Genomic DNA, 23,887 nt, shown 5'->3' with positions numbered 1-23,887 from the left:
CTGCATAGAAACCAATCAGATTCCAGGTTTTATTGATAAACTTAATTGAACAAGCTGAGGTTAGAAGCTGATTGACTACCTTGCACATGTGTACCAGATTCTGAGTGAACCAGTTTTAGTAAATAAACCCCTGCCTTTTCACTGTGGGGGAAATCCCCTCTTAGACTTGTGTTCCCACTTGAAGATTTATCTTCTATTCCTTTTGTAGTGATAACTCAAAATTATGATTTTACCCTCACTTTCATGTTTGAGGACATTGGTGATTAGGGAAAGTAGAGAGAGTGAATCTCTCTAATGAGAACACAGACATCAATTAGGGGCTGACAGGGTTTTTTTACTGCTCTATCAAAATCTAAAGATAATTATTTCATTTTACTTTAACCACTTGCCCTCCAGAGGATTTACTCCCCTTCCTGAGCAGGCTATTTGTTGCGATGCAGTGCTGCGTTACTTTAACTGAAAATTGCACGGTCATGCAATGCTATAAATAAATGACATTTATGTCCTTTTCTCCCACAAACAGAATTTTCTTTTGGTGGTATTTGATCACCTGTGCATTTTTTATTTTTTGCGCTATAAACAAAAAAGATCGACAGTTTTGCCTTTTTTTATTTTTTTCTATAAAACATACCCAGTAAAAAATGTTTTTAAATCAAATTTCATCATAAATGTACGCCAAAATGTATTCTGCTTATGTCTTTGCTAAAATAAATCCCAATAAATGTAAATTAATTGGTTTACAAGAAAACTATAGCATCTACAAATGGCGGCATATATACTGGATTTTTTTTTTATACTTTTTTTTTTATACTAGTAATGGCGATGATCAGCGATAGCTGGGATTGCGGAGGGCATTCTGACACTGGAGGGGGAACTGACTGCTACTGACATCCCAATGACACTAATACAGTGATCAGTGCTAATAAAAAGCACTGACACTGTACTAATGACACTGGGCAGGGAGGGGTTAACATCTGGGGAGATCAAAGGGTTAACTGTGTGCTATTTTACTAAGTGTGCTGTGTGTGTTTTACTAGGGAAACATACTGCTGTGTACTTCTCTGCTTTGCAGAGAAATACACAGCAGCATGTTACTGCTGGCAGGAGAGAGACCTGTGTTGTTTACACACAGGTCTCTCTCTCCCCTGTCAGTGATACTCGGCGATCACTGGGTGCCAGCGAGCAATCTCCAGCCGGAACCTGTGATCGACATCTGTAGCCGCCAATGGCGGCACAGGTAGGGCTGCACGCCGCCTACCCAGAATGAAAAAATCACGTATACATATACGTGATTTTGTGCAGCCCTGCCACCCTGTAGCAGTAGTTCTGCTATAGGGTGGTAGGGAAGTGGTTAAAGCTGAAAACCAACATGTTGTTAAACAGAGGTGCACTGAACTGACATGCTGTTATTACACACCTAAGCAAATTTTTTTGCTGACAGGTACAATTGTGGTGAAAAAAGGATGGCCTGGAAACATCCATCAGGACAAATCAAAAGTCAGAAAATATTGACAGTTGCTAGATTGCAGAACTTTTACTGGAAAGAATGGAGGTAACTTTTCAATACTACTACACTAATATTCTGTTATATATATTCTGTTAATATTCTGACCACTACACATGGTCCAAGAAAGATATGTATCATTATGTATTATTATCCTGAGTAAATATAGGAATATAAATATGTACCATGTAGCTACCTTAAAAATGTATCTGAATACTGGTGCCACAGAATAACAAAAATAAACCTTTAGATTGTTTTACCAATAACCATGTGTATGTCTGATAGAACATTAAATTGCCTACAATATAGGTATATGTAGTGAGCGCTCTTAGATTAGCAGCTGTTGCAGTAAAAGTAATCACAGTAAAACCTTATACGAAAACAAGATGCGTAAAGTGCAGCGCTAAACTATTTAATAAATGACAAGTAAAAAAATTAATAAATGACGAGTATAAAAAAATTTATATTTAAAAGTTCATAAATATGCATTCAATCTGAGTGATCCACTTTAGGAAATGCACACTCACCAGACGTGCATGGATAATGCGCATAAGGTAAAATATCCACCAGGATCTCTTAGGTATGGCTGAGTGGGTGAGCTTCCATCTCTAGATTGGTCATCCTGCCTTAGTATATAGCTTCAGATATTTTGCAGCATAAAAAACTAAGACCAAGAGGTTGGTCTTCCCTCTGATGATGTGCTATGCACAAAGTTTTCTTGTAAACCAATTGAATGCATATTTATGAACTTTTAAATATAAATTTTTATATACTTGTCATTTATGAATTTTTTTACTTGTCATTTATGAAATATTTTAGCGCTGCATTTTACGCATCTTATTAAATTGCCTACAGCCAGGGGCGGACTGACCATTTGGAAACTCGGGCACTGCCCAAGGACTCAGGGTCAGTAGGGGGCCCCATGAGATGCCCCTGGTACCTTTTTCATAGGCTTTTTTGATTTTGGGCAAGGACACAGGGGCCCCATGATCCCCTATTGCCTGGGGGCCCCATAAGTTGTCAGTCCGCCCCTGCCTACAGCAACAAGGAACAACATGTAACTGGTAATGCCTCACTATCGAAATACCCTTTTGCCTATATTTTTTCTTCATCATTCTGTACAGGTTCAAGTCTGCTTGACTCCCAGCTTTTCTATTGGGACAGATCGCACTAACATGTTTTAAGTTGGCCATAACACCTTCTCCTAACAAACATGCAAAAGGTAAGAAATATTTTAAAAATACATTGCTATGATGGGTGAAAGAGAACACATACACACATACAGTATATCAAATCACCAGATGAGCATGAAAAACTATGTCGCACAGGGGTTTATTTACTAAAGCAGGTTCACTCAGAATCTGGTGCATCTGTGCATGGTAGCCTATCTGCTTCTAACCTCAGCTTGTTCAATTAAGCTTTAGCAATAAAATCTGGAAGCTGACTGTTTCTATGCAGAAGTGCACAAGATTCTCATTGAACCAGTTTTAGTAAATAAACCCCACAGTGTTCACTAAAATATGAAAAGCAGAGCAATATAGCACAAATAAAAGGGAACAGCAAAACATAATAACAAAGCAAAAAAAAAAATTAGTATAAGGCCTCATGCACACTGAGTGGTTTTGCAGCTGCTTCTATGGGCATCTAATGTTTTGTTTTCTTTTTCCCTGCATGTTATCCTGTCCAGGCTTTTACGTGACAGGAAAAAACAACCCACAGCAGGTGGTTCTGAAGAAGAGAAAATCAGCTTTAAAAACACATTAACACGGGTAAAGGCATGTAAATGCTGCTAAACACAGCTACCAGCTAGGGTTGCCACCTCATCCCTTTAAAACCGAACACATATTAATTACACAAGTTCTGTGGCTGATTAAGATGGCAATTAACACCTTCCCACCTATAGTAGATTGATGGCCATTGAGACACTCCTCGTTGTGATTGGGCGCCATATGATGTCATGTCAAAATGAGCTGCGATCTGTCAATGGCTGTGTCCATGGGACACAGCCGATGACATATCACTACACCGGCCCGTTGCCAGTGTCATTTGACCGCTGTGATCAATCGCAGCAGGTCACATGACAATTGTATACAATGGATGGCTTCCTGTCATGCCATCCATTGTATACAATTATGTTGTTAGCTGTGACTGGTCAAAGCAGGCACATGATACAGACAGGGCCAATCACATCCTATCTGTATCATGTGATGAGCGTTGCACAATCACAGCTAATCACAACAAAATAAATTAATTTCATTAAGTAACAATGATTGCAAATATCAATTAAATACATTGGTATTAGCAATCATAATGTGTTAAAATAAAAAAAAAATCCTGATCACTTGCCCAGAGTAATTCAATGTTACTATGGTAACATTGTATTGCTTTAGTCAGAGTGTGTTGAAAAAAGAATAGTAAAAAAAAAGAAAAAATAATGCAATAAAAAATAAAAAAATAGAAAAATAAATACAAATTAAATTATTATTATTTTTTTTACATACTGTCACCAGTCAGTGTCTCTGATCTCCTCCATAACCATGGATTATAATCCTAGAATTGTTTCTGCCCTACGTTCATGGTGATATCTTACATATGTGTTGCAACTGAAGTCATATGTGCACCCTGGTGTTTGCAGGGCAACAGGGTTAAATTTTTTTAAATTATATTTTTATTATATTTTTACTTTTTCTTCATTTATCTTAATTACTATAACAAAGGGAATAACAAACCCCTTATGTTATAACATTGGGCAGGTGAAAGAACATTCAAAGCTAAGTGCTTCTAGCTTCATAAACAGCAGAAGAGTTTGGGGAATGGTTGTTCCTTGACATTCTCCTGTTCACCTTCCACAGAATATTTATTTTGGTTCCAGGCTCACAAGAAGAGCAGGACAACTGTGGAACCAAGGATCACTTTTACTTGACAGCCAGGAATTGACTGAACAACACAGTGACAGGCTCCTAGCTGCAGTTTTAAATAGAAATGTGCAGACCAAAAATTTTCATTTAATTTCATTTTGGATGCATTCATTCATTAAAGAATTTAATTTAGTCATATTCATTATGTTGAACCGATTGGTTTTCAGTATTCTTTTCGTATATTCATTGGTTTGGGTGGATTAAAAAAATTTTGCAGTTTTTCCAGAAGATTGCTATATATTTGATATATTATTGAATTGGACAGATTCGATCAGAAGGATTTAATATTTTCAGACGCTAGTCCAACCCACCAAGAGAAATGGCATGAGCTGATTGGACAATATTGACTGACGTCATGTGCATCCAAATTACTTAGTGGATCAATGTGTTATCTAAATCTGAATTATCGAACAAATTTTAAAACTGAATTCATCTCCTCATAAGCCAGAAACTACTATTGCATCATGTGACGTCATCCAAATGAAACAAATACAACAAATGCATTTGATCATTTCACTACAATTTATTTTTTTAGATTTGTTGACATTCATTACTATGACCATTTCCCCAAATGAATAACTTAACGTTCAGTCATGACCATCCTTCTGGGCAAGTCAGAGAACATCTCTCTTTTACAGAACACACATTCTTTAGCTTCTTATTGATAACATTTCTGCTGTCTTGACTTCTGAAACTAATAAGTCAGACTGAACAGGAAGCTGTAAAGCCTCAGCCAAGTATTCCTTACCTTTCCATTGTTTCAAAAAAATGTTAAGATCGGATTAGCTAATCTTATCATTTACTTCACTTATTTTTTTCCATCACTTCAATGATACCCTGTCATTTGGCTAGGATTTTGCTTTCCACTGTGGGGCCAGTACCAACATCCTACATCCAGGTAAACATTTAGGCCCCACAATTCAAAATCCACTGCTGAGCCAACTGTGCTTTGACCAAAAAATATTTCACGATGCGCATCAGCTGTGCAATTTTTTCTTGCATTTGCCCAACATGCACAGTTGCACCTCTATGATGTTAAATCACGCTTCTTTGAGGGGAACTCTCACTTTACCAGGTTTCACTAGTAATATTCAACAGCTTTCTTTGGTGCCTCCCGTACAGTAACATAAATACAGACTTCTCTGATAGCAAACATCAAATAGGGTAATATGTTAAATCCCTACTCTGTGCTACAGATACGCCCAACAAACTAAACCCAAAAACAAAATCAATAAAAAAATAAAAATATATAAATTAACTAGAAACAGCCATATTTAAAATAAAACCCCTTGTAATGCAGTGAAGGTTAATCCCACTTAATACTGCGCTTAATACACCTTTAAACAATGTTACAAAATCAAACATAAACAATGAAACTTTCACTCCTTTCAACATCCCAGTGACAATAAAATACAAATGAGATAAAGGGGTTGATTTACTAAAATCTGGTGCAGCTCTGCATAGAAACCAATCAGCTTCCAGGTTTTTTTTTTTTCAAAGCTTAACTGTACAAGCTGAAATTAGAAATGGATTGGCTACCATGTGTAATTGCACCAGATTTTGCACTCTCTAGTTTTAGTAAATCAACTCCATTGTGTTCAAGTGGGATTTGCTTTAGTTTCACTGCAAATAGAGTATTAAAGAGTTCCAATTCTTTTTATCTTTATCCAGCACTTTCTGTAACACCAGTTTTAACGTTTTGTTGGACCTTTCAACGGACCTGTCTGTTTTAGAATGGTACACTAAAGAACGTAACTGCATCACCTCCAATTCAGCAAAGTTTTTGTTTTCTTCTTGGGATGCAGGCTCCTCCCTAGGCACCTTCACCTGCTAACCCACACAAGGGAAACTTAGGAGAGTCCTAGATTGTCTAAGATCACCTTCATGCTCAGGAGAATAAATTGATGGGTGGTACGGACAATCTCAAAGCTCTCAGAATTTGGGAAAATCACTTCCCATTGTAGCATCAACCAATACCCACCTGATGACACAGGTTACCTGCAGAGGTCTCTAAATTTTACCAGGGTACCTGAATCCAGCAACACAGCAACATTATCACCTTTGGAAAAATGTATTTTGTATAAATAATCCTTGCATTGCAATAAATGCAACTATAGCAAATAGTGACTGATGTCTGTATCTTAGCAAATCATAACTGATCTAAAAATGGGCAATTTTCAGTGATGTGTCCCTCTTCTTCCTATCAGTAACACATTATCATTCTGGTCAGCTCCTGTGGAACTGGCTTCCTAGAATACTCCTGCCAGATATTGGAAGAATTCACAGTACCTCTTATTCCCCCTCTTTCACTTTCTTCACCCCCATTCCTTAGAACAATCTTACCCATAGCTGGGGATGCTCTGGTCTTGGGGTGAAAAGTGCATGGGTTTCTGAAAGAGGAAGTTAGGTTCTTGGCAGCTAGCAGAGTTTTTCACAAAGTCTGTCTGCTGTTTCTTTATCTTCACGGCTCAGTCATTTTAAACAGCAGCATTGAGGGATCTCAGAAGCCAGTCAATGACCACACACCTCTGAATGTAGCTGCTTCTTGGGTCATACATACAGAATGTGATGTAGGTGGTTTTCAACCTTATATAATTTCAGTTGTAAACATGCTGAGCTCATACTTTCAGGGTTACATAGAGGCATGTCAATATTTCTGCTTTAATAGGAGCACAGTAATTTGTTTCCACAGGTTCCAGGTCATTGTATGCCTTTTTGGATTTTACAGATAAAAGAAAGTCCAACCCAATGTCCTTTAGGCCAATTTTCCTTTTTAGCAGTCCTTTTAAAAGGGTTCAAAACACTTTAAGACCATCATCTGCAGTCATCTTTGGCAATAAGGCACTTACCTAGAAAGTCAACGGGGGAGGTTTACTGGTGCAGCTGTACATGGTAGCCATAAAGCTTCTAACTTTAGCTTGTTCAATTAAGCTTTGACAATAAAACCTGGAAGCTGATTGGTTTCTATGCAGAGTTAAACCAGATTTTGCACCATGCAGTTTTAGTAAAAAATTCCTATTTTAATGCTGGAACCACTTTCATATGGTCATTGATCTGCTGTCTCAGTGGAAGCTGCTGCATTATTACCTCAATTTGTAACTGGTATCTCTGTTTCAGCTGTAACAATTCCTTGTGGTGGGCCTTGGCTTATTCCTGGGCTTTCTGTTGGGCTCCAAAGTTCTGCTTCAACTGTCTAGGAGCCAGAGTGCAAAATAGGCAGACAGATTAAGGTACAGAGTTCCAAAGGATCGGAGAGGCTCTGGAGAAGTCCTGGAGACAAGCATTGAAGGAGGCAAGGGAGCTTGGGAGCAGGAGGTCTTGAAAGGAGCAGAAAGGATGGTTTGGGTGATATTTGGAGACAAGATTGGTGATGTAGCTTGGGGCAGAGTTGTGAATGGCTTTGTATGTTGTTGTTAGTATTTTGAATTTAATTCTCTGGGCAATCGGAAGCTAGTGAAGAGACTGGCAGAAAGGGGTGACAGACACTGAGTAGTTGGTAACCACAACCTTATTACCTTCTCCGTCTCCTTGTCCTCAAACACCTACCCCTCCAAATGTCAAACTATCACCAGCCGAACCCTCCGCAACCTGAACCCTGCCCCCTTCCACTCTGCAGCTGATCAAGTTTACGACAGTATCCTTCCCCTGTCCTGCCCTGACCTGGCCACTACTGCTTATAACAACTCGCTGTCAACCGCTCTAGACTCGCTAGCGCCTCTAACCACACAAAGCATTAGACCCCGACCGCTTCAGCCCTGGCAGACTGATCATACCAAAAATCTCAAATGACGCAGTCATGCGCTGGAGCGACTATGGCGCAAAACCAGATCCCAACTAGCGTAAACCCGATATAAATCTGCCTTCTTCACCTACACTTTCTCCATGCTGCCAAGCAAGCCTACTTTCTGACCCTCATCAATACCCTCTCCTCCAGTCCTCACCGGCTCTTCTCTACTTTTAACTGTCTACTCTCATCTGCCCCCACCTCAACCCAGTACCTCACTCACCACCCACAAGATTGCCAATCCCTTCAAAAACAAGATTGACACAATTCATAGGGACATCACCGCTGTTCAGACTTCCACCCCACCTAGCACCCCTCACATGGTAACCCCCTCAACACCCCTCTCCCTCACCACTGTCCAGACCTCCACCCCAGCTAACATCCCTCACACTGAAACCCCCTCAACACTCCACTCCTTCGACCTTGCTACCACTGAAGAGGTCACTAAGGTCTTCTCTGAAGTCCGCCTCACCACCTGCCCCCTCGACCCTGTCCCTTCACAACTCCTACTATCTCCCTCCTCCTCCATCCTACACTACCTCACCCACATCTTTAATCTCTCCCTCTCTGCTGCCGCATTCCCCTCCCCTCTGAAGCACACACACATCACTCCCATACTTACAAAATCCTCCCTGGATCCCACCGACCTGAACAACCTTAGACCCATCTCCCTGCTGCCATTTACATCCAAACTCCTTGAGCACTTAGTCTATAATCGCCTAAGCTCCCAACTCAACGACAACAACCTCCTTGATCCCCTACAGTCTGGCTTCCGTCCCCTACACTCCACCGAAACTGCCCTACTCAAAGTCACCAATGACCTACTAACCGCCAAAGCTAATGGCCACTATTCAGTGCTCCTACTCCTCGACCTCTCCGCGGCTTTCGATACGGTAGACCACCCCCTCCTCGTCAAAAAACTACACTCTCTTGGCCTCAGAGACTCTGCTCTCTCCTGGCTCTCTTCCTATTGATCACAGCGCTCCTTCAGTGTTACCTATAACGCTACCACCTCCCCCTCACTCCCCCTCTCTGTTGGGGTCCCTCAAGGCTCTGTCCTCGGGCCCCTTCTCTTCTCCATCTACATCTCCTCCCTTGGCCAACTGATACACTCTCACGGCTTCAACTACCATCTCTATGCCGACGACACACAAATCTATCTCTCTACCCCTTGCCTTGCCCCTTCAGTCTCCGCCCGAATCACTAGCTTACTGAATGACATATCGGATTGGATGTCACTCCACTTCCTCAAACTGTACCTTTCCAAAACCGAGTTCCTAGTTTTCCCCCCAGCCCACGCCCCCCCCCCCCGACTTCTCCATCACGACCAACAATGCCACCATCAGTCCCATCCCGCAAGCCAGAGTACTTGGTGTCATCCTAGACTCCAATCTGTCCTTCCAGCCCCAGGTCCAATCGCTGACAAACTCATGTAGACTCCACCTCCACAACATCTCCAAAATACGTCTGTTCCTAACCCCGTAAACTACTAAGCAACTCATTCACTCCTTTATCATATCACGACTTGACTACTGTAACTCCCTCCTCACCGGCCTACCTCACCACAGGCTATCCCCGCTTCAGTCTATCCTGAATTCTGCTGCCAGACTCATCCACCTTACCAACCTCTCCATATCCGCCACCCCCCTCTGCCAATCCCTCCACTGGCTTCCGATTGTCCAACGGATCAAATTCAAAATGCTAACACTGACGTACAAAGCTGTCCATAACACTGCCCCAAACTACATCACCGACCTGATATCCAAATACCACCCAAAATGTACTCTCAGCTCCTTATAAGACCTCCTTCTCTTTAGTTCCCTGGCCTCCTCCTCCCATGCCCGCCTCCAGGACTTCTCTAGGGCTTCCCCCATCCTCTGAAACTCCCTACCCAAATTCATCAGACTATCACCTACTCTCCTCTCCTTTAGGCACACCCTGAAAACCCACCAAATCAGGGAAGCCTACCCCTCCCTCAGCTAATTGCCGATCTCCTCCACTCTTCCTATCTCTCCATCCTCCACAGCTATTCCTCCTGTACCACTATCCCCTCCCTCCTAGAGTGTAAGCTCCAAAGAGCAGGGCCCTCAAACCCCTCGTGTATCGCATTGTATTGTTATTGTACTGTCTCGTATATTGTTTCCCATTGTAATGTACAGCGCTGAGCGAACTGTTGGCGCTATATAAATACTGTATTATTATAATAATAATAATAATAGATGAGTCTGGCAGCAACTTTCATGGTAGACTGAAAAGGGGATAGTTTATGGAGAGGAAGGTCTATGAGAAGGGAGTTGCAATAGTCAAGGCGAGAGGTAACAAGGGAGTAAATTAGTTGCTTGGTGTTTTCATTAGTTAAAAAGGGGTGAATTTTAGAGATGTTCCAAAGGTGAAGTCTACAAGAGCAATTGGATTTGGGGCTGAAAGGACAGGTCAGAGTCTAAATTACTTTTAGCACCCTGGCATTAGGGATAGTTGCATTATTGATCTTTATGGGAAAGTCATGAGGGAGCAGGAGGTGTGGGGATGGGAATATTATCAGCTTGGTTTAAGAGAGATTTAGTTTAAGGAAGTGCTGCAACATCCATGCTGAATTGATAGTCAATAAGTTAGTCATGTGAGGGGAGACTAAAGGAGTAAGGTGAGAAGTAGAGAGATAGATTTGGATGTCATCGGAGTAGAAATGGTATTGGAAGCCATGGGAGGTTATCAAATGACCAAGGGCAGTGTAGATTGAGAAGAGAAAGGATCCAAGAACAGAGCCTTTATGGACCTCTACAGTATATAGTGTATAATATTCATACCCCTATAAACACCTGCTTACCAGTCACATACCTGGTACATCACTGGACTTCACGTGGTTATACCAAGATGAGGCCTTCATCTTGGTAACATTATTAAGAGCCGAAGGTCGGCTTTCTTGTAATAACAATCAGAGTAGCTAACTAGCCACTCGATTGCTATTACAAGCAGTGGGAGGGGATGTCCTCCTCTCCCGCCACCTTACTTGGCTTTAACAGGATCTTCCATCCCACATGGTCACAAAGCCGATCAAAGATCGGATCAGCTTTTTTCAGCTCTAGTAAAATAGTAGAATGAAAGCAAAGACCTGATATCACTTCCCGTTTACTTACAAGGTGCCATTTTTTTTTAAATAAAAGCATTCAGTCACATCAATCGTGGTGTAACTGAATGCGTTTAAGCGCAAAGGATGCATTTTGGCTCTTATTGACCCCAGACTCCTCCATAAAGTGTACTTTTCACAGTCCTATTGTTGTCACAAGGGATTTTTACATTCTTTGTGACAGCCATAAATGTGGTAAAAAAATTTTTTTAAAGTGACAATGAAAAAAAAAACCAAATAATTAAAGTGCCCCTGCCCCCTGTGCTTGCATTCAAAGGCGAACACACGTGTTGGCCCTGCACACGCACACAAAATTGCATGAGTGCAATTTGAAAGTGCGTCGTGGCCTCAGCTGTCAATCACCAGGTCCAGACTGGTGATTACTCACCGGCACCCGGTGATCGAGGAGCAATATCGACAGAGGGAGAGAACTGTAAACAATACAGTTATCTCCCCTGTAAGCTCCTGCACACTCCTATGCATAGCTTACAGTGAAGCACACACACAGACAGCACACAGTAAAACAGCACACAGTTAACCCTTTGATTGCCCCACATGTTAACCCATTCCTGCCCAGTGCCATTAGTACAGTGGCATTTCCCCCCAGTGTCAGAATACCCACCGCAGTCCCGCTATAAGTCGCTGATCGCCACCATTACTAGTAAAAATTCTAAAGAAAAAAAAATCCCAATATATATATGCCGCCATTTGTAAATGCTATAACTTTCACGTAAACCAATTAATCTACACGTATTGGGAATTTTTTTAGCAAAGACATGTAGCATAATACATTTTGGCCTATATTTATGACGAAATTTGATTTAAATTTTTTTTACTGGACAAGTTTAATAACAAAAAGTCAAAAATATAGTTTTTTTTTTCTCAAAATTGTGTCTTATTTTTAGTGCAAAAAATAAAAAATCCACAGGTGATCAAATACCACCGAAAGAAAGCTCTATTTACAGAAAAAAAGGAGGTAAATTTTATTTGGGTGCAGCGTTGAATGACTGCGCAATTGTCAGTTTAATTAGCGCAGCTCTGCAATGCAAAAAATGGCTTGGTCAGGAAGGGGGGCAAATCCTCTGGAGGGCAAGTGGTTAATTTGGGTAATGCAAGAAGAGACTGAAGGAGTGAGGTCAGGAGTAGAGAGATAGATTTGGATGTCATCGGCATAGAGGTGCTATTTGAAGCTGTGGGAGATTATCAAGTGACCAAGGGACGAGGTGTAGATTGAGAAGGGATCCAAGAACAGAGCCTTTGGGGACCCCTACAGTATATAATATGTCTACCCCTATAATATGCATGTGGAATTCCAACACTGTTATATGGATTTGAATTTTGTATTAATAATAACATTCATAGCAGAAGGAAGTCACATATGCCAACTTACCTGGAAGTAGTGATCCCCTAAGGAAAGCAATTGAATTTGATATGTCTTTATAAGCGTGGGTGGACTGGATATGTAATGTAAGGATAACAGAATCTGTAGAAAAGAAAGAGGATTTATAAGTAATTCTGGACCATGGCACTTATATAATGCAAAATGCTTCCAAAATAATTATATTTTCTTAAAAATATATACATTAGTGTTAATGAGTTTATGTGAAATCTCCATTAACAGATGTAAATAATGTTATAATTATAAGTATATTTTAGTTAGATGGAAATATACCTTATTTAAGCCGTTGAGTGTTTTGCAGAATCAAACTATTCCTAGCTTCCATTCTGGTGTAAATGTATATAGTTGTCCACTATATATGTCTTGTCTTTTGTTGTCCCCTTAGCACATCTCACATGAGTGGTAAACAGCAGCATTATTTGAACTTCCAATCAGTCTGTGCCCAATATACATTTGCTAGGTACAGTATCCAATTAGGGAGCATTATATTAGCCACAGTACAGAAAGGAAGGGGAAATATAAGGCTTTGTCACCAAGCTGTAGGGCTCTCTTTGTGTTTGGACGCCCAACAGGCAGCATGACCAGACCTGAAGTTGAGAGGTAAACTGACCTCATACTTGTATTGTACATTGTATTGTAAACATGGTTTTGTGGGTAATTTGTAAATAAATTAGGTAACAGATGGCGACCACGAAGAGACACAGATTTGGTGGTCTCTTTCAGCAATATTTTAAGGGGTTGCAATATCTACAAAAGCACACTTATGAAAAGTTTTCGTTTGAATGCTAAAAAGGAAAGTTGGGTGCTCTATATGCTTGACACAAATATGGGCTATAACAAATAGCTGGGTGTGCAGTTTGTAATCAATGGGAAACCTTCTGTTAATATATTAAGGAACACATAACTTTAGTTGTATATTTCAAAAGCTAAATAGAATATAGAATTTGTACATAAGGAGTCCAGGTCCATGAGAAGGAGATGAAAAAAGCTGTTGCCAATATTTCTATGCACAAAGAAATTTTTTTGTGCATTTTATGAAGGGGGTGTATGCTGATCAACAGGAATTGCCTGCATAGCACAAGGGATGGCTAGTGAGCACATGCAGTCTTTAGAAAGTGTGCTACTTGTAGCTAATAATATTGGCAAACTATTGCCAGGAGTACACATAGTATTTCATGCAGACAATGTCTTGCAACGATGTAAATTACTAGGAGTTTCCAACTCAAGTGACCAGATAAAAGTCTTGCTTTTAACAGTTGAATTGGACACATGGTTTTCCTTACCAGATCATGTTAAAAAAGGAAGAGCAAATTACAGTGAAACTGTAGATGAATTGCTAAAAGTATTACATACCTTTGACATAGGCTTAAACCCGGCTTAAAGAACAAAGCAGGAAAATAATGAGAACCCACTTTGTTACCCAAACAGGCTATGGTCAGCCTACCATTTAGGCAAAGGGAGAAACGGACACAGAGAGGACCCAGAGTACAAAGCCCTTCTAATATCTAATGCCCATCCTAAATTGAAAATTAAATGTGGATTTTTCATGGATCCCCTTAAAGACTCATATCTATATATAATGGACTGTACGCACAAGTTTTTCCATGTATTCAGAAGGGCCAAGTCATTAAAACCCAAGGAATATCCTGAGAATACAAACAATACCTGTTTAGCAAGTCACACTGCAAGAGAATTGACCACCTTTTCAAACAAAAAGAGGCACCATTACAATTATAATGTCCCCAAAGATAGGATCAATAGACATGGCCCTGCAGTTACCAGTCATAGGCAAATAGCATCAGTTTCACTTTGGCTGTAAATTCCATAGAAAGTGATCTAAGATTACAGCACAGAAGATCTGTTCTAAAGGAGCTTGAATTAAATACCAAAATCAGTGCTCTTAAAACAGAGATTGAACTACTGAAGTCTAATATTCGTAATTGGGAAAACAGCAATACAATTATAGAAATATCACAACAGGCTTTCAAGGTAAAATATGAAGCATGCCATGCAGAGGGGGTACAGTGCAGGAAAGAAATGAATACAATAAAAAATGTGTTTAGCCAAATAGTCAAGATTCTACAGAAAACAGTCTGTCCCATTCAAACAGAAAATACAGGAAGAAGCCCCAACATATCTATGTTGTCTGCTAGGATTCCAGCTTACTGGGAACAAAACGTGAATACAAGCAATGTGGAAACAGCGGATGAAATGCCAGATATAATGTGTGATTCAGATGTCTATGGTCTGAGTATTTTATTTTCACAGGATGAAAGTGTGAATGTCAGTGACCATATACCAATGTAAATGTAACAATGTTGTATTGTTCACTTTCTTTGTGTGTTAAAGGAAAAGAGTAATAACTTTTGTTTTTAAGTTATATTTTTCAGGTTCAGTGAGTTCATGAAAGAGATGTTTTACATATAAAGATAGGTGTATACATATAGATGTCTATATACATAATTACACACACATAACAAAGGTAAAGTATATTAGGCTAGGGATACAAACATGGAGATTATCAATGTAATTTTATGTATCTTTCCCAAAGAATCTAAAGCATACAGTACATTCAAATAAATATATATATATATATAGGTACAAGTATTGCTTAGGACAGAAGCTTACTCCTGTTTCAACTGATTTTCTTTTCTTTCAATTTTCTTTCCTTTCTTCCCCTGTTTGCAGGAAACACATAGTAATCTATTTGAAATTACGTAAGCTTTCTCAAACCATAAAGTATTTGATTCAATCAATTATTTCAATTAATGGGTGTGTCTGTGTGATGTACTGGATGTGTATGAACTGTCTATATGTGTAAAACAAATACTTTTTTTTCAGAGGTGCAAACACACCATTGTTTGATGGCCATCAATTAGAAATGTGATCACTTTTACGCGCATGCATTTACCGGTACTTTTTTTTTGTGTTTCTCTTTCTGTCCCCTTTCTAATGAGCTCAGTACGGGTACCAAAATTTTTTTTTTCGTTGTTTTTTTTATTTGCTAGTGAACCTGTGCACAGATTACTGTATAACATCTTAATCACAATAACTCTCAGAAAACGTAGGCATTTTATTTTTCCTTTTCTTTCCTGTGGCTCAGAGTGAAGTTTTCATTCACTCTGATACTGGGAAAATACATGTTATTTTGCATTTGATGGTATTTTGTCATTTTAGTATGTTTGTGTTTTTGTTTTTTTCTCTTCTAAATGGACTCATGTCCTTTTTAATATGTGTAAATACTACAGGTTTACATGTTGGTGTTCTAGAATTCAGGTACTTAGAATCCCACTGAGTCTGGTTTTTTTGGTTATATAACCTTTTTGTCAGAGTATAGACATATGTGTGTCCCCAAGCTTTTCTAAATCTACTTAATGTTGGCGGTCTCATTACCTCTGCTGGAATTCAGTTCCAAGCATTTACTACTAGTTTAGTCATTGGGAACCTCTCAGAGAGGTTGAGTGAGGGGTTATTAATGGTTTTTGAGTTTTGTATTTTAGGAAAAACACTAGAACATCGATGGATAATTCAGATCTGACCTAGACTAAGCAAAATACTTTGAAAAGAGGACCTTAAAACATAGCAAAATTTTTATGTGTGCTTTAAGGAGAAGCCCCTGAATCGCTTCAATTAATGGCAGTCAGGATGAACTAAAACTCTAAAATAAAAGGTTTTTTCTCTCTCTACTTTTTAATTTTTTTTTGTGTCCCTGCCTTGCAAAGTGAATTTAAAAGGGATCAATTTACTCACTATTGGAGAGGAGTGCCTTGTGCTAAGTCACTGTAGAACAGCATTTTTTTTTTTTGTAATGCAATTTGTTTTGGAGACCAAATACAGATTCAATGCTCTCTAACAAGTTAATGAGGAAGTTGTAGGATAAATGTCATGCTGAGTCAGCATTAAATATGTACCTATATGTATTTTTTTTTTTGCTCTTTTTTCTGTCTATCCTTTTAGCACAGTTTTTCTTCCTGGATGCTTCCTAATTTGTTTGGTTTTGCTATGGTGAAATAAAAAAAAAGGGGGATATGGAGAACATGATATGGAGAACATTTTGAAATGGCACATGGAGAGCATTCTTTTTTTTTTATGTTTGACATATTAAAGCTCCCTTACAGCATTTTGTGTATAAGTGAATTTGCAACATTTTTTTTCTCTTCCAACATTGAATAACTGTTTTTATATAAATGTAGTGAAGCTCCCTTATGTCATTTAGCTATTGCCAACTACGACAACAGTAAAAGTAATACCAGGTTTAAGAAAGAGTTGTGTATCCATTCCATCTCTACATCTCACACAAATTCCTCTATACATCCTAGAATCAGTCCTCATGTACGGTCATTTATTTTTTGTTTGTTGGTTTTTTCCATAACTCAGTTCAAAGGGAATTTCTTGAGTATCAGAGATATACTGGGATTTGAGATGAGATTCATAGTGATTGGCAATTAGCAGGTATAGTATAGTATAATTGTACTTAAGTGTAGTTTAGTTTGATTATTCCTAAAGCCACAAGTAACAGGTGAAATCACACTACTCTGTATTCTGAAATTAAGTTATTTTGTCTGCTTATATGACACTGTCTACTCTTCACTGGGAACTCTTACTTAGTCTGCTAAATGTATGGCTCATACAGTAGCTACACCCAGTACCCAAGGACGGAATTCAGTGCACAAATGGTTGGAACCAGCCAAGGCTTTAGCCCATCAGAGTTTGTATAACTGGACACATATTCCAGTAAAAGTATACAGCGGTGAGCTGAGATGGCAACAAGATCCCCAATGGAGACGTGAAGGGTCACACACACAGTGGGCATCAGCAGAAGGTGAGGCATTATTTGCAGGCTTATGACAATGGATGGAGACAGAGGGTGTTTTAAAACCAGAGAAACTTGCTGAAGGTGATAACCATCCAAATTGTTAATGTGGCAAACGGGTCTCACAAGTATGTCACAGTACATTTATAGCAATTGTCAACAATGGTCCATAATAATCAGAAGTATTAGATAAACATAATTTTGAATGATCTGTCTTACAAGTACATTCCGGAAACCTACGTTTTCCTTTATATTTGTGTCCACAATAATAAAGCATAAGTATACCTTCAGAAAGCCAGGAAAGTTGATCTACAGGCCTCTACTGAATGTGCTGTATTGGAAGGATGTCACAGAAGCAAGTGCAACATGATCAAAACGGCATTATCGACTTAATATTATGAGACTGTTGAGAAACAAGATCCTCAGTTTTTCGGTTTTGTCTCTTATTATTAATATGTACTTATTACATCCAACACAAGTTATGAACTACAGATATTGAGATCCAGAAATGTGGACTGTAGAGATCGAAAGTTTAAAGAGTCTTTTCAAAGTGTGTTTTTTTTTTCTCAGAAGGCAACAGCAAAATTCTCAATATTAAAGGAGATTACACACAAATCATTATTTTAGGTGTGGCCTAGTTTCACTGGCCACAAGGGTCGGACTGTTAGATAATGAGTTTATGTGAAATCTCCATTAACAGATGTAAATAATGTTATAATTACAAGTATTTTTTAGTTAGATGGAAATATACAGTATTTAAACCATTGAGTGTTTTGCAGCATCAAACTATTCCTAGCTTCCATACTAGTGTAAATGTATATAGTTGTCCACTATATATGTTCTCATCTTTTGTTGTCCCCTTAGCACATCTCACATGTGTGGTAAACAGCAGCATTCTTTGAACTTCTTGCCCAATTTTCATTTGCTAGGTATAGTGTCCAATCAGGGAGCAGTATGTTAGCCACAGTACAGAAAGGAGGGGGGGGGGTATAAGGTTTTGTCACCAAGCTGTAGGGCTCTCTGTGTTGGGACGCCCAGCAGGCAGCATGAACAGACCGGAAGATGAGAGGTAAATTAACTTCATACTTGTATTGTACATTGTATTGTAAACATGGCTTTGTGGGTAATTTGTAAATAGCATATAAGTCAAGAGACTTAAACTGTACATTGTGTTGTAAAAACTGCTTGGCGTGTAATTTGTATATATTATATAACTCTATCAATAAATATATTTTGCAGATAGAACTACCTCTTTTGTGTAAGAACTCTCAGATCTAGCTGTGTACATGTAAATACTCTTACAGGGATTGGGATGTATTCACAGATACACTGAACCTAGGTAACAATTAGGGCTTTATGACTTATGTATTCTGATGTATATTGGAAAATATTGATTCATCCCCTATGGTTAGAGTGCAAAACAGTTTGATATACACAAATATTCACTTATAATTTACCAAAAAGTACTTTGAAGCTCTAAGCTTCTCTGTGCGCTTTGCAGCCTCTGCTCACCATAGAGGTAAATGGCTGCTGTACTGTGTTTGCCATGGTGTTCCAGAGCACAGGCAAATTGTACATACTGTACCAACCTGTACCTTTAATGGTGCAATTGTATGTCTGTGTTCTTACTCTTTATTAATGCAGAACACCATTAAAGAGAACCTTTTCAATGATTTATCCCTTCAATTTAGGAGAATGACATGATGCTTACCCACATCTCCCCATTAGCTTGGCCCACAATTCATAGGGGTGCATCCTCCCTGGCCTTCAAAGCCTGTGTGTTTTGTGCATGTGAGACCCCTGTGGATGTAGGTGAGATATGTAGCTTTTATGTTGTTTATTATACCACCAGCTGTTCTATCCCAAGTAGATTTATGGTGGATCTGAGAATTTTAACATATTATGTTAAAGGAATGTGCTTCCCTTCAACACTTAATACAATGTGAAATTAATAGAATCACATTTCACCAACCCAAGACTTTGATGGGAAGGGGGGAGCAAAAGAGGTATGAGTGTGGTACCTATTGATCATCTACGTGACCCGCAGCAGATATGCCTTCATCAAGAATATATTATACTGTATGTTGCCAGCCTTTAACTCTAGGTCTCAGTTTATGCTCATAATACTCACTGGATATTGTTTTTTTATGCCATTGTGAGAAACTACTGGACTTTGCTTCAGGTCTTCATCTCATAGGGGAGACTTTAATGTGAGTCTATCCGTACAGTTAGATATCTTCTAATGTCTGGATGGTCTGTACTACCTAAGGTGGCTTTAAATCACTTTCATGAATCTCTTTCACAACTCTGATGGGTAGACCGTTGACAACGTTCAGGTCATGCCCCAGTACTGTTGCACCTATCTTCTTATGCAGAGTTTGAATTAATCCTTCTAGCATGATGCAGTGATAACAGGCAAGGTAAACTCCTCATTGCAAAATTATTTTATCAAGAATGCACAAAAATGTCAAATGATATTTCCCAGCTGAAACACACTCATAAGCAGTCCACCAATCATTCCATAGGTCAAACCTTACTACAGCTCTGAGCCTGGGAACAAATGAGGACATATACTGTCACGGTTAGGCAAAGGGTTAATACATACGTACATACCTACATATCTTCTACAAATGAGGTATATAACTAATTGCAGATATCTAAGCTCTTTTAGGAGTACTATACTCCCTATATAATTTTCAATATGGAGAATCAGAAGCTCAACAGAATGCCAGACAACAATATTTAGCAGAAGTCTATTATGCCAATCTGGAACCTCAAACTCATGGAGCAGGTTATTACCTCTGTGGAATACTATCCACACTCAAAAACATGGGATCGAGGAAAAGCCAGGGGCTGGATGGGCTAACCTAAATGTAATATTTAAAATACTCTGCTCTTCTAATCCTATATATAGCATCCTATTTCAACTCTTTAACGGGGGGAAACTATTCCTAAGGTGTTGCCTAAGGAAGGCAAAGACCATTCTTACTGTAAAAACTTCCATCCAATTCTGTTATCCAATGTGGACATTAAAGTCTTGATCAAAGTCAGCCAAAATACTGGATGAAACCCTTTCTAGGCAAGATTGTCAACCAAGATCAGATGGTAATTGTCCCAGGACATGAGGGATGGGATAACTTTTCTTTAAAAAAAATATTCACATCGTAAAGTGACCCAAAAATGTGTCTTCATGTGGCTACAAATTGCCTCTTGAGGTGTATCAGAATTATTAATGGTACCAGACTAGGGTTTCTTCTATCTTCTACACTATTTGCTGTAATACTGGAAGCCCTGCTACATAAAATCAAGCTCAAATCATCAAGGGTATCTAAGTGAGCTCAACATCACACAAATTAGCTGCCTTTGTGGACAAAGCCTATTCTTTGTTACTAAGCCACTTGTAACCCTACCCATTGTTATAGTAAAGTTGAAAAGATTTTAGGAGCTTTACAACTGTATCAGTGGAGTGTAGGAGGAGATGCAATCAATAAGGCACATTCTTGTATTTGTGCTGAGAATGCCCTCATGTTTGACCATTTTGAAATAAAGTGAGGGAAATAATTGTGAAGGCTGCACAATATACCTGTTCAAATTATTGCCTTGTGGTCTTATTTCATTCAACCCCTATGTCTCTGGGAGATTACAAAACATCCTCCATCCTTCACCTTTTGAATGCCACAAAAAGTCTAATAACACTGAGCCCCTACACTAAAAACTCATTAGGGTACAAACCATCAGAGATGCCAAGGAATGGGTACATATCCACTTGCTTTCTGGAAGATTTACCCCCCCCCCCCTCCATGACCAGTCCATTTTTTGTTATGCCGCGCTGCTTTAACAAACAAGTGCGCAGCCATGCAACACTGTACACAAATGAAATTTATATACTTTTTTTCCACACAAATAGTCCTTTCTTTTGGTGGTATTTGATCTCCACTGGGTTTTTTATGTTTTGTGCTATAAATGAAAAAACAAAATGAAAAAAAAAAACAATATTTTATACTTTTTGCTTTAAAACATATCCAATAACAATAAAACGTATTCAATAATTTAGGCCAAAATATGTTCTGCTACATGTCTTTGGTAAAAAAAATCCTAGTAAGTGTATATTAATTGGTTTCCATTAAAATCATAACGTCTACAAATAATGGTATAGATACTGGAATTGATTTTTATATACTAGTAATGGCAGTGATCAGCATCTTATAGTGTGACTGTGATAGTACGGGGGGCGTTCTGACACTAACTGACACTGGGTGGGAACTGACATATAATCATAAAAGGCACTGTCACTGTGCTAATGGCACTGGGCATCAAGGGGTTAACATCTAGGGCAATCAATGGGTTAACTGTGTGTAAGGGAGTGTGATTATTGTGTGCTGTGTACTGTTTGACTAGGGGATGTGTTCGTTTTTATTCCTGGATTTGCAGGGAGATATAAAAACAAGAACATTCCCATTGACAGGAGAGGGATCTGTGTTGTGTACACTGACAAATCTCTCCTGTCAGTTGATCCACTGATCACCAGGTCCAAGCCATGAATTGCTGACTGGGACCCAGTAATTAACACATACAGGAACCAATGCTATAGGGCAGCTGGAAAGTGGATAAAGTACAGGACCACTATGAGCAATTTTTTAAGTCCTCGCCATCCTGGATTGAATTCATGTCTTCTACTGAACATAAAACATGCAGTAAGTGCTTTTCTAAAATGTTCCTCTTCTATATTCTTTCTATTTCTTGGCCTTAATTTAATTTATTTGCTACTTATTGTTTTCCTGATTCCATATAGGTGTGAATTAGCAATGTGTTAGCGCTCTGACCTGAAGATTTTTATACTGTATCTGAAGTGGAACTGTACTCAAATGCTATTGTAATTCCTAGGTGGCTCCAATTCAATTACCTCTGTATGAAATTGATTTCTTGTTATACTTTTTAATAAAAATACAGATTAAAACAAAATAATAACATATGACTGTCAGGCACCACAGTAAGGTCTCGGCTTATATCTATATTAAATTCCAAAGCTCCAGCTAAGCACTATAAGGGTTAGCTTGTTCTATGCTAGCTTCAACATGGCTCCCAGTCAATGCACTGCCACTCCCCAATGCTTCCCACAAAGCATTGCATGCACATCACTACAAGCATCTGAGACCTTAACAAGACACACAGAAAGAGGTTTTGGTCTTGCATAGAAGTTTCATTTTTTTTAACCTAAATAACTATATAGCTGTGAGAGGTTAAACTTTTGTGACATGTCTTAAAATTAATTAATAGATTCACAATATACATTACTTTGAAAACACATAAAATTGATTAGTTATTCATCAAGTCCAGTGGAGTTATGAGTATGGTTGCAGTGGTGGCTTGTGGAGGAAGAAGACATGGGGCAGGCTTCCAGGAGTGAGGTTCATCACTCACAAACCCCAGGAGTATATACATTACATTGTTGAGGGGAGAAAATAGAGGGGATCCCTTCATGACTGCATGAAGAACAATTTGAGAGACAAATTGCACCAAATAGAACCAATTCAACAGTAATGTATACTAAAAAAAATATAATAATTAAATACAGATTAAAATCATTATACATTAACATAATACATTTGTGTTGAACCAGGAAAACACACAACAATTAAATATATACATAAATGCAGTCTACAGTGTCAATCCATTGATGGTATGTGTGTAAAAACTAGACTAAAAGCATAACTGCGGTGGATATTTTGACAGTGCTAGGCCCTCCTACAGTGTGACTATGGGAAATAAACACTTAGCATTTGCATTAAGGCAAAGTGTGAAGTTCAAGAGCATTGCTTTTGAATGGAGAAGACTGAAATGTCAGTATTCCTAGAGTTTTGTAAACCCAGATTAGAGTCTGGAGTTTGAAGGTTTCAGAGTATCTTGGGAGGGACAAAACCTTTTATACTGTGTCTGGGTCTTGCAATAGGCCTGTTGCACAGGTTGTGTAAATATGCAGGTGTGCATGCTGGGTATAAGCCAAGCCTGAGCATAGCTCAGGGTTCCCATTTTGGAGACAGATCATTTTTAAGAGAGAGCTGCATGTTCCTGCTAGGATACACCCAATGTTGGGTGGATTCCTTGTCCACAGTACTGGGAAAAATGGGGCAGTTGTGCAAGAGAATGCGGAGGTGGCTAACAAATCCAGGGGACTGGAGGCTGTCTGTATGTTTCAGAAGAGTGAGCAAGCTCAAGGGGCTAGGCAAACCCCTATCTAGAGACCAGGAGTGGGCCCATGCAGGAAGGTGCTGTAACTAAGGCTGATGAAGCATGAAGAGTCTGTGGTCTGAAAGACCAGAGACAAGAGCAGCAGTGAAGCTGACA

At 39.0% G+C, this 23,887-nt stretch overlaps 1 protein-coding gene across 1 annotated transcript in view; it reads right to left on the bottom strand.

Moving 5' to 3' along the window:
* Positions 1-23,887, bottom strand: part of NAALADL2 (N-acetylated alpha-linked acidic dipeptidase like 2) — a 578,047-nt gene that overhangs the window by 370,813 nt on the left and 183,347 nt on the right. The window contains exon 5 of the mRNA XM_089675680.1: positions 12,721-12,813. Within this exon, the coding sequence (XP_089531806.1) occupies positions 12,721-12,813 (93 nt within the window). The remainder of the gene's footprint in view (positions 1-12,720; positions 12,814-23,887) is intronic.

The sequence above is a fragment of the Staurois parvus genome, unplaced genomic scaffold (assembly GCF_062004578.1).
Source record: "Staurois parvus isolate SC_StPar_1 unplaced genomic scaffold, SC_StPar_1.0 ptg000155l, whole genome shotgun sequence".
Classification (NCBI taxonomy): domain Eukaryota; kingdom Metazoa; phylum Chordata; class Amphibia; order Anura; family Ranidae; genus Staurois; species Staurois parvus.
This window is presented reverse-complemented; position numbering and strand designations above follow the sequence as displayed.